General features: G+C 39.5%; 1 protein-coding gene across 2 annotated transcripts in view; it reads right to left on the bottom strand.

Annotated features, from left to right (window-relative positions):
- Positions 1–544: 544 nt before the first annotated feature.
- Positions 545–12777, bottom strand: part of LOC140191608 (spermatogenesis-associated serine-rich protein 2-like) — a 126316-nt gene continuing 114083 nt past the window's right edge. For both annotated transcript variants that reach the window (XM_072249159.1, XM_072249158.1), the window contains exons 12-13: positions 6089–6309; positions 545–2827 (exon numbers count right to left, since the gene is read on the bottom strand). In XM_072249159.1, the coding sequence (XP_072105260.1) occupies positions 2516–2827; positions 6089–6309 (533 nt within the window). In that variant the 3' untranslated portion in view covers positions 545–2515. The remainder of the gene's footprint in view (positions 2828–6088; positions 6310–12777) is intronic.

Here is a 12777-nt window from a genome sequence, read left to right on the forward strand (position 1 = left end):
TCCCTGTTCCATTACATTCCCCAGGGCCCCATCTTTCATTGATCTGAATGAGGATTCTTAGTGCTGTATAACAGGACAGGGCAAGGCAATCCAGTTTAAAAAAAAAATTATTTGTGGTTTTAATATTCCATTCATTCTAAATAAAAATGAAAACATTAAGTTCAAATATCCCTGAATACAATTTCTGATAAAAACCTTAACAGGAGGAGAGGCCCTGCCTCAGCCATGTCCCTGTCAAAGGTAGTCAAGTGTTCTGGGCATGACCCAAGGCCTTGCAACATCTTCCAGCTTGTGGGAGCAGTTGCGGTCACTTTGGTCCTCCACATCTAGCAAGGGGGAAAGCTGTATGTAAAATACAAGATTAAGTTATCCCATTGATTCTTCTATAGCACACCCTTCCATTAAATGTCATCTGACATCATATTTAAAGATAACAGTGAAACACTGTGTTGAGTCATGTTTGTTCCCAACCCACCCCAAAGATTGTATAAAACTAATGAAAGGGACGAAAAGAGCACAGTTGCACAACAAGATTAGTTTAGAATACAGCTTCTTTATTCATTAATTAAATTTTAAATACATGACACATGTCAAGAAGAGACTGGCACTAAGAGGGAGCAGCAATTCCACTGCCTGAAATGCAGCCTTTATGTACTAACATTCCATAAATTGGAGGATTCGGATTCAAACATGTAAATTGGAATCAAGTTTAAGAAAAATAATTTCCAGAGCTGCAACTGCACTCTCAATTATTGGTCTGGTCCCAGGTAAACAGCATTACATTGCTGAAATACTAGAAACAAAATGCTCCCAATGAATCTGTGGCATGATCCCTTGCTTTAACACCAATGTAGAGGTTAATCATAATAATTACACTTAAACTAGCTAATTCACACTTTAGAACGACTTCTATCCATTTGATACAAATTTAATTTGAAAAACTTAGGCTCTTGTTTTTCTTGCCATTATTCAGAAATCAACATTACTTGTCTGAAGAAATGAATTGACACTAACTCAATTTGAAAGATACATTTTAACATAGCTCTCAATTTAAAAAATACGAATTAATTCCTGTGCTTCACATTTCAACCTCAATTAGTCTACATTACAGGCATAGAACGGGGACAGTCTTATTCACCCCTCATGACTAATATGAAGCTAATCAAAGTAATCAGGCTACATTTCTTTTGTTATATCACCTGTTTCTGAGAAATAAAAGGAGGATTTTTTTTTAAAAAAAACAAGCAAAATAAAATCTTCTGGATAGGTCAGTACTCCAAGGACATCCATTCGTAAGGTTGCCTGTTTTATGCTTTTTTAATTTACTGGTGGTAATGGAGTTTGGAATTTGAGATGATGTTGCTCATGATCAGATTTCCCTCACACTTGGGTCTTAGTGGTTCAAGGGCATCTCAGACCTGCAGCAGTTTATTCTTCAAGGGTGCATGATAAATGTTTAGCAGCATCACACACACTCCTGCTACCCTGACATACAAATTACATTTTGGGAGGAAATTCTGGATCACTTCAGATGTATAGTGCCAAAAGTGGATTTAAACTTGTCAGAGGCAAATGCATTTCTATTCTGGAAGAACTACAGAAACACTATGCAACAGAACAGTGGCCAATACAAGTTAATAACAACAGATACAACAAACTTTCTATCAATTCTTCTGTTCACACAAGTTTCAACTACAGTGGGAAGTAGTTTTGCCTTTACATCCACACTAAATTTGTGGGACAGAAATTTAACATTATGGCAGGAACTGCCCCTGAAAGGTAACATAGTGCGTCTGTCATATGCCATCCTCTGCGACCTAGCAGCAAGGCCCTGGCTCAGAATTCAGCCTTTCAACTACAACGTAAGTGTAAAGGGAATTCACTTTGCATCTATGTCTATAGTGACAGAGTGAATACTAATGTGAATAGGAAGGGATGCTGATCTGGCATCCTCTGGCATGTTGTCTTCAGCACACAAAATACACAGTTCAGAATGTTCACTAAAACAGTTTTATCCAAATACATCACCATTATCTGAAATAAGACAAAACAATCATATGCCCTGCTTCAATCAGTGATTTCTATAGACCTATGGCAGCAAAGTTTGAAGGTCTTTGGTCCTTTGTTTTGTAATTGTGGCCTGGAAAATTAAGTGGCTGTGACAAATACTCAAGGTCCAAGGCACTTTCATTCTGAACAGTTTGAGGTACAGTGATTTATTGGGGATGAGAAAGCATGAGCATGTGAAGTAAAGCGAACCAATTTGGCAATGACAGATTAAGCAACAATGTCTTAAAGAACATATCTAAGGTACAGCTAAGTGCTGCTCCCTCTTCCAGAGGAGATTAACAACTTCAAGACATTATCAATTCAAAAACTTGGTGAACATTTGGAAAATTTAATCTAGAGAGAAATAGATCAAGATAAATTCAAAAGGTGGCAAACACAAGGTAAATGTAAACTCATTTTTGGGGGTTAATCTGGATGGTGATTTGTTAGTAGATATCAGAATTCTTCATGAGTTCGCAGGAGCTTCATTTCCACTTGACCTTGGCCTACGTTGAGGGAGGGCATTGGCAGGAGCAGGAGGTAAAGAGGGCTGCCTGGAGGCAGAAGCCACAGCTGTGCCATTTGGAGCAGTAGAATCCGCTTGGGTCTTCTCAGTATTAAAGCTCTGACGTGTGGGATGAGGATTGTAGTGAGTCTTGGAGTAATTCCTGGGTCCATTGCGGTACCGTTTCTTATTATCATTTCTTCCATTGTGGCTTTGGCCACTTACTCCATTCTCTCTAGATCGGTAACCTGATCTCCTGTTTCCATGAGGCACCTATAAGGGCAAAACACTTCAATTAATCGATACACTTCGTATTTTAATCCCTCCTAATATCTCCTGGTGCCTCTTTGTATGTTTACTGTTAGTCAATTTAACTCATATGTCCATGGATATTATTGTCTACCCAGATGTGGAATGCATTTCCAGCAAGTCATCTGCAATCTCAAGAACACCAGCAAATGTTTGCATTGGGAAGGGAAACAATGGCAGATAACAGAATGTTTCATATTCAGTGCAGTAAATACAAGATTATAGCATTGCCCCACTCTGATTTGGGTTCCATGTATACCAGCTAAAGTATAATACTGCTCAGGTGGATATTCCTCATCTACCTTCCTAAGTATAACTGTAAGATATACTTCTAAATGTGGAATAAAGTCCACTACCCTGTGCCCTACAACTAACTGCTATGCCCTAACCACAAAAATAACTTACATTTATGACCTTTAACATGTACAAGGGCTTAAGTGCTTCAAAGATGTAATCAGAAATTAATGTATGCTTAAAATAAAGTTCTCTCGAGTCTCAATCCAACAGACGTGCGGAAAACTGAGCTGTTATAGAGTCCATAGCCTCAGCCTCATTAATGTTGTCAGTCTAATATATCTGAGCATTATCCCAGCTGGTTATCTTAAATAATCCAGGTTTGTTTGGATGAATTTGTGAACAAATGAACAATCGAATTCCTGAACTGAAACAGTTTTGTAGATCATGAAGTTTTAAACAGAGTTCTTCACATTTCAGCTGATTTTTTTTTTTTTTAAAACACAGATAACTCACTGGAATAAAATGTGTGGTGCATTTTCCAGTTTAATTCCAATATTTGGCAAGTTAGACAGAGTTTACACACTAGAGCTGCAGAGGGAAGCAACCAGAGTGCCAGGGCTGATAGTGGACTGGTTGTGGGGAAAGATATTATTAAGCCTACATACAAAGACGGTGGAACTAATGTTTGAGCTGTGTCTATTTCAATACAAGGAGTATTACAGGAAAAATGAATGAGCTCAGTGCACAGATCGGTATGTGGAATTATGACATTGTAGCCTACAGTGAGACTTGGTTGCAGGAGGGGCAGGACTAGCAGCTCAGTGATCCAGGGTTCTGTTGTTTTCAATATGATAGGGTGGGAGGGATTAAAGGGGGAGGGATGGCGTTACTAGTCAGGGAAAATGTCACGGCAGTGCTCCATCAGGATAGACTGGAGAACTCGACTAGTGAGGCTTTATGGGCGGAACTGGGTAATGAGAAAAGTATGAACACGTTAATGGGGTTATATTATCGACCACCTTAGTCTGCAGGATTTAGGGGAACAAGTTTGTAGAGAGATTGCAGACTGTTGCAAGAAACATAAGGTTGTTATAGTAGGTGATTTTAACTTTCTACATTTGACTGGGACTCCCATACTGTAAAAAGACTAGATGGGATAGAGTTTGTAAATTATGTTCAGGAAGGTTTCCTTAATCAATATGTAGAAGTCCCAACTTCAGAATGTGCAATACTAGATCTCCTATTAGGGAATGAATCAGGCAGGTTACAGAAGTTTGTGTAGGGGAACACTTTGCATCTAGTGATTATAATGCCATTAGTTTTAAGGTAATTATGGAAAAGGATAGGTCTGGTCCTCGAGCTGAGATTATAAATTGGAGAAAGGCTAATTTTGATGGTATCAGAAAGGATCTGGCAAGTGTGGATTGGGACAGGTTGTTTTCTGGCAAAGGTGTGCTTGGTAAGCGGGAGGGATTCAAAAGTAAAATTTTCCAGAGTACAAAGTTTATACGCTCCTGTCATAATAAAAGACAAATAGACAAGATTAGAGAACCTTCGTTTTCGAGAGATATTGAGGCCATGGTTAAGGAGGCCTGTGACTAGTGGTGTGCCGCAGGGATCGGTGCTGGGTCCTTTGGTGTTTGTCATCTATATCAATCATCTGGATGATAATATGGTAAACTGGATCGGCAAATTTGTGGATGACACCAAGACTGGGGTGTAGTGGACAGTGAGGAAGCCTATCATGGCTTGCAGAAGGATTTCAATCAGCTGGAAAAATGGCAGATGGAATTTAATGCAGACAAGTGTGAGGTGTTGCACTTTGGGAGGACAAACCAGGGTAGGTCTTACACAGTGAATGGTAGGGCACTGAGGAGTGTGGTGGAATAAAGGGATCCGGCAATACAGGTTCATAATTTATTGAAAGTGGTGTCACAGGTTGATATGGTCGTAAAGAAAGCTTTTGGCATATTGGCCTTCATAAATCAAAGTACGAGTACAGGAGTTGAGATGTTATGTTAAAGTTGTACAAGACCTTGATGAAGTCAAATTTCACCTACCTACAGGGAGGATATCAATAAGGTTGAATGAGTACAGAGAAAATATACCAGGATGTTGCTGGGACTTGAGGACCTGAGTTAATAGGAAAAGGTTGAATAGGGAGGACTTTAATCCCTGGAGTGTAGGAGAATAAGGGGAGATTTGATGGAAATATACAAAATTATGAGGAGTATAGATAGGGTAAAATGCAAGCAGGCTTTTTCCAGTGAGGTTGGGTGAGACTAGAACTAGAGGTCACGGATTATGGGTGAAGGGTGAAATGTTTAAGGGGAACTTCTTTGCTCAGAGGGTGGTGAGAGTGAGGAATGAGCTGCCAGCAGAAATGGTGGATGCGGGTTTGATTTCAACATTGGGAGGGGTATGATGGCTATGGTCCAGGTACAGGTTGATTGGAGTAGGCAGCACAGACTAGATGGGCCTGTTTTTGTGCTGTAGTATTCTACAGGCAACTGAAAATGAACAATTATATATTACATTGTAGCAATATGAAAATTTTTGAAATCATGAAAGTGGTGGTAAATTAATATTTTAGTCTATTCATTTCACTTTTTGATAAAGCATTTGAACGAATATTGTTCACAGAGGAATTCAATATCTCTCTAAAGTTTTAAGAGACCTTTTCATTATCCTATAGCCAACCAAGACTGACAGATTAGGTACTTCCCTTGAGTCCTCTAAGTTCACCAGTAGATCCACGAAAGTGGTTTTAAATTTGCGCTGCCGTTTTGGAAATTAAGTTCACTTCAGCTCGATGTCCTTTTGCACTACTTGAAATTGCTGAATTGAGAACTAACAACCCCATCACCATGTTCTTGAGTGATTCATAACAATGCACCAACTCAAAACAATGCAATTACAATTATATATGGCTCTATGTGAGATGGGCATGGAGAAATCAAAGACTGGCAGAACACCAGCAGTATGTACCGATCGATTTGATGGGAAAATCTGGTTTCCATAGTTTGTTGCAGCAGTGGAACCATCCCCCGCACCATTTCCTGAAGACTGGTTGTTCTTTGCCGTTTTAGTAAAAGTAGGGTCTGCTGAACAGTCAGTTGTAGCTGATGTATCACTCCGATTTGTTAAAGACACAGATGACACAGAGCCACATCTTGATCTGGCAGAGTAATTATTCTTGGGATGAGATACTGTAACAAAACAGAACACACATTAGAAAAACTAATCTTTAGTTTAAAAAAGCCTTGAGCTGAAATATGGTTGGAATCCAAACAATTGGTTCACATTTACCAGCCTTAACTGCCCAAATATTACCTCCTGCCCATTCACTTCCACCTTTTCTCTCCAATCTTTTGCCTCCTTCCCACCTACCCACAGCAAATATCCAAAATTTGAGATCCACCATTGGAAAACTCTATACCTCCCAATCCCAGAGAGGGAGGATATTGAATGGTGTGGAGGAACCAAGAGACCTTAAGAGTGTTTGTGCCCAGATCCTTAAGAGTAGAACAAGTTGATAAGGTGTTTAAAAAGACATGCAGAACGCTTTCATTCATCAGCCGAGGCACAGAATAAATGAGTAGGATGGTTATACTATAAACAGCCCAAGTTAGATAACAGCTTGAGTGCAGTTCATTGTTCTGGTCTCCATGCTACAGGAAAAACATGATTGCATCGGAGATGGTGCAAAGAAGATTACAAATGGGATTCCAAGACTGGGAAATTACAGGCATGAAGAAAGACTGTACAAACTGGTGTTTCCTTACGAACAGAGGAGGCTGAGGGGGACATTAATTGAAGTGTACAAAATTCTGGGGAAGCAACCTATAGTAAATAGGAAGAACAGTTTCCCTTTGCAGCAGGGATCCAAAACAAAAAAGCAGCAAAACAAGGGGGCAGAGACGTAAAGTAATTGGTGGAGGATTAGAGGGAAAACTGGTGGAGTTCTTGAACTTACTGCTTGAAAGGGTTGACAGAAACAGAAACCCTCACTACATTTAGACAGTCCTTGGATGCATACTTGAAAAGAAACCAGGTACACATACTGAAAATCAAATCTTTTCCTTCTGATAAAATGTGCCAGTGATAAACAAAGTTATCCAGAATGCTAGATATGCAGAATTCTATATATTACGATTCCTCTCCTTCTAAATCAGTAAAGAACCATTCTTCAGGAAATGTTTCCACTGCCAAAATTTCCACCTAACTAGTCCTCGAGTCACCAAATGCTCTCTACAAGCATTCTCTGCATATAATCTCATGAAAGATCAGTGACCTAGTGTTAATTGCTTGATTGTCCATGAATGATGCCTGATTTATTGGGAGTTCCAGCATTTGGCCTATTACGCTTCTAATTCTTAATGCCGATTTTCAGAATCTTCAGCATTTTTATTTATGAAAGTACCACTTTTATGATAAAACCCAATCTGAAAAATTTTTAAATAGAATATTACCCTGCAGTAGGATTTACAGATTTTAATTGGTCTTTTGCTGGCTTTTTGTATTTTTTGTACAGCTGTGAAATTATACCCATAGGCAAACAGCCAGTGAGTGATACATAAATGTTAACTAGTGGTCATGCTGAGATTAGTGTGTTGAGTTGCAGGTACTTACTGCTGACTGAAAACATAATAGTATAAAACCAAAGCATTCGACCGAATAACCCCTTCAGGCCAACCAAGGATGCTCTGCAAAATGCCCACTGTGCACACTCAACTGCACGATCAAGTGCCCTTGTGATTGGTTTATGATCAAGCAAAAATGTATGATTTAAAAATCCAGAGCCACAGAATAATGCAAAGCACTTGAAATGAACTGACCACTGTAACCTGCATGATATGTAGGCAGCCATTCATACACGGGACGGTGCCCACAAACAATAATGCAATTAATGGCCAGTCAATGCTTTTATTGTTTTTTTTTTCAGGTAGAAATATTGGCCAGAACATAGTTTACTCTTCAGATTGGATGACTGGATCTTTTCATTCAGATGAGCAGACAAAGGTGGCTCCTAACACTCACTGCTGCACTGAAGTGTCAGCATATATTACACATCCAAGTCCTTTTGACTCTACTTGGCTAGACAGCTATTGCTAAATTAAATGCAGTACAAATTTTCACTAGGAGGCATCTTAAGTTTACAGCAAAATACTGAAGTCACTGTTTCAGATCCTGTCCTGTTTTTGATCTGGTACTTCAATATTACCGTGAATTTACTTTGCATGATACAGGACCATAGTATTTTAAGACTTTCTTTGTCTCATACTACAGCTGTTTTGTGTAAAGTTTCATTTACAGCATGGAAATATCAGTGTTTGCTTGCCAGTCTTGCCCTCAGACCAAATTTTTGAGGTATTTCCACACATTTGTTCAGTTTTGAACACTTGTCAGTGCTTGGAACACACATCGTTTTAAGCATCCAGCATTTGTTTACTGCAGAATATTGCGCTTTTCTGCGCATGCGGAATTTGTGCGTCACTGTGCGATCGAGTAGCTTCCGCTGCTGGCTTGAGATAAAATCGCATGATGCCAAATAATTGCTTCCTATCTTTAGGCAGAGATGCACTGCAGATATTGTTCAACTAAATTATACTAAAGCATAATATAAAAGCATAGATACAGAATCAGGGAGCAAGAAAGGGAAGAAAGGCCAGACTCCATAACAGTTCCAGGAGTAAGCAATTCATTTCAGGAATTGCCAGCCTGAGGCTGCTGAATTAAGCAAGGAGAATCCTAGTAATTCTGAAGACTGGAGAGAAATCAATCACCAGGTTTGTTTGTTTTTTTTTAAAGTAAATGTAACATGCACAACAGATTCTTTGATAGATTCTTTGTGAGAGCAGGTTTCTCACTGAGTAAATTCTCACTCTGCAAACTATGGGAAGTGCAGTGGTTTTGCCGCATGTGCACATTGGAGAGAGCTTTAAATCTTTCAAAACTCATGTCCCATGAAGCTGGCACTCTGAAAACTAAATCTTGGACTTCACGTGACATGATATCTGATATCCATGAAAAAAAATAGATGAACCATTAATTGAATATACCATTCTCACTCTCTTCAAGTATCTTGAACAGGGAATTGCCTCAAATTTGTGCCCATTCCATGTTTTAACACCTCCAAACAGTATTCTACTGCTCCCACAAAAAATGCGCAGTCACAAATGACATCTTATGTAACTGTCACACCTTGTCTTCCTTAACTCATTGACAACCATGAGTTTAGATGCCCTCAACATTCTCCTCCACCATCATTATTTTATCCTGCTGGCTAGCACCACACTTGGCTGTTTTCAATATCTATACACTTATCCACAGTGGCTTCTCTTGCCCTGTGTCACCACAGGCAGTGTCCTTGACCTTCCATTTCTTGCCCACACCTTTGTCAACACCATCCCAAAATATCGTGCCAGAAGACAGACAACTCCATTTCACCACCTCAACCCTGACTTATTCACCATCTTCATATCGAGAGGCTGCTTATCTGAAGTCCAGGATAATCTTAAATGATCAAGGTGACTAGAAGTAGTGATCTTTGGCTTCGAAAACTCTTTTTGCCAACCATTCCGAACACCTCCCTGGCAACTGCCTGAGGCTTAAGACTATTTGCCACCTTAGAGCCACACTGACCCTGGATGAGCCAAAGATTACGTATCTCCACCATTAACACCATCTATTTCAATTTCCATAACGTTGCCAGTCTTTGCCCATGAGGGATCATACCTGGAGAAAGTGAGCAATTTCAAGCTCCTGAGTGTCAACATCTCAAGGATCTATCCTGGGCCCAACATATCGATGCAGCTACAAAGGTGGCATAAAAGCTGCTATATTCCATTAGGAGTCTGAGGAGATTTAGTATGTCACCAAAGACACTTGCAAATTTCTAAAGCTGTACCGTGGAGAGCATTCTAACTAACTGCATCACTGTCTGGCATGGGTGGGTACTGCACAGGGTCGAAAGAAGCTACAGAGGTTATAAACTTAGTCAGCTCCATCATGGGCACTAGCTTCCGTAGTATCCAGGATATCTTCAAGGAGTGATGCCACAAAAAAGCACATCCATCAATAAAGACTCCTGTCACTGAAGACATGCCCCCCTCCTCACTGTTACCATTGGGTAGGAGGTACAGAAGCCTGAAGGGACACTCAATGATTCAGGAACAGCTTCTTTCCCTCTGCCAACCAATTCCTAAATCGACATTGAACCCATGAACACTACTTCACTACTTTTAAATAAAAAAAAATATATACACATACGGTAATTCAGTTTTTTCCTCTACGTATTGCAATGTACTTCTGCCACAAAGACAACACGTTTCACAACATGCCAGTGATATTAAACCTGATTCTGATGTCTGAGCTAATTTGTTGCTGAAATTCCACTATCTATAAATTTGAAGTCATCCCAAACTTTCCGGCCTATTTTGTCAATTAGTACCAAGTCTTGTTTACCAACTCTCTCATGCCTGTTAATCTGCATTGGCTCCCTGTTTTAACAATGCCTCAGGCTTAAAATTCTCATTTTCAAATCTGTCAATTGTCTCATTCAAATTCTTATTTCTGTAATTACCTCGAGTCTTAGAACTTGAGATTTCTGCACCCTTCCAATTCTTGCCTCTTGTTCATCTCCAGTTTTATTACCATGCCCCAGTTCCTGCTAAAGCCTTAAAATGCAATTTTCCCACAATCTCTTTCCCTCTCCAACCTCAAATGGCCAAGCTTTCTGCCAGTGTGCCTTGGTATCAATTTTAATTTAAAAAATTCACCAAGTTTTGTTTTATTGATCAATACAATCTGTTGCAGGGAACTCTTGCTAGCTTCCAGCTTCAATTTGGACACATTCATTTAGGGTAATGCAAAGCAAATAATGAAGGGCATCACTGTCAAGTACTACACAAAATGCTGGAGGAACTCAACAGGACCTACTGAGTTCCTTCAGCATTTTGTGTGTTGCTGCTTTGGATTTCCAGCATTTGCAGAATTTGTCATGTTACTGTCAGGTCCCATACTGGCACTCAGTTTTTAATACATGTATTTTTTTTCCCTTGCCCTTAAACACTTGAAACAAGCAAGGAGTGCAACAAAAATTAACATTCACTTATTATCCCTGAATGTTTCATCTTTTGTCCTTCAGATTATTTTATCTTTACAAGCCATAACCCGCTAAAAGTCAAGGACGACAACCACACACTGCTACTTATTTGTTCCTTCTGATGGTCAAACATGATCAAATGTAACTTTTGAAATTACAATGAACTAGTTGTATATGGTTCTGTAGCTTTTCTGGAAGGAATTATTTGTGGCTGCAAAAACACTGAGTAGCTTCCAAGATGACCATATCAGAAATATAATTATCTATGCTATGCTTGAAGAAATGTTACTTTGTTTTTCCTCTGAAGCTGTCAGCACCTTTCAGAAACATCCAAGGTCCAACAGCAAGTAATATTTCTCATCAATTTAGCTGTTCTGCAAGATCTATACATATTAGGCTCTCTTGCAGATTTTAACAAGGTCATGTCTCACTGCACTCTGCGAAGACTTACCAACAAAAGTACAGCATATAGCCTCTCACACACACAGCACACAAACTGAGGCTTGGTCAAAGAGATGGGTCATATGAAGCACCTTTGAAGATAGAAAGATGGAGGAACTCAGGGAAAATCAAGGACTTTGCAAGCTATGGGCTCTGATGCCACTTGTGATTAAAATTGTGGTGATGATAGAAACTATAGGAGGATAGGATAATATGAGAATTTTAAATTGCTTTTGGTGAAGCAAAGCCTTAGTGTTGTGCACAAAGCAATACATTGCAATACTGAAGCTTCAAACGCAACAAAAGCATGGATGAGAGCTTCAGCAGTAGATAGGCTGAGACTTGGACACAATTCATTCACTAGCTTAGAGAATAAGCTAGTGATATGGAGTCTAAAGCTCATTATGGGTAAATATGACAGGAAAGTTTCAACCTGTATTGTTTAGCCTCAGGTATCAGGCATAGGGAGTTGGCCAGAGGAGACAGATTGTGACAGGGAAATTAAGAAAGTGACTTAATTATTCACAATGAGTTAGAGGATACTGCTATTCTCCTAGTACTGAATGCTGGACAAGTTGTTTGATAGCTTGGGGCCAGTGAAGGGTAGAAGCACTGAGGGAGAGTTGACTGTTATCACCCTATGCATGGAAAATCAATGCAGTGGCATGCATGAAGTGAGGACCATAGCTTGGGGAATACCAGAGGTAAAGAAATGTGCATGGGAACTATGGCAATGCTGGCGATTCTCTGGGTACAGCAGGTAAGAATGTAACCAGCCAAATGCCTCACCCAAAGAAACCAGTCGAGAAGGAGAAGATGGCATGGTCAACCACAAAGATTGAAGACAGAATGAGAATCACAGTTATACAAGACCATTAGTATCCTCGATGAGCTCTAAAATTGGAGAACTTTGGCATCATAAACTGAAGAGTCAGCAATTCATCCTCAGTAAAAAAAAAAAACAGCCTACAAAGTTGGCCCAACTCAGAAACAACAGAAATCTGATGCTTGTAATCAGTTCTAGTTATTTATTCCAGTGGCTTCAGAATGAACTATACAGATTAGAAATGCTCGATGTCCCACCTGCAAGATAAATTTAAATATCAAATATTATTTAAATAACTAGATG

Source organism: Mobula birostris, chromosome X (genome assembly GCF_030028105.1).
Source record: "Mobula birostris isolate sMobBir1 chromosome X, sMobBir1.hap1, whole genome shotgun sequence".
In the NCBI taxonomy this organism is placed as follows: domain Eukaryota; kingdom Metazoa; phylum Chordata; class Chondrichthyes; order Myliobatiformes; family Myliobatidae; genus Mobula; species Mobula birostris.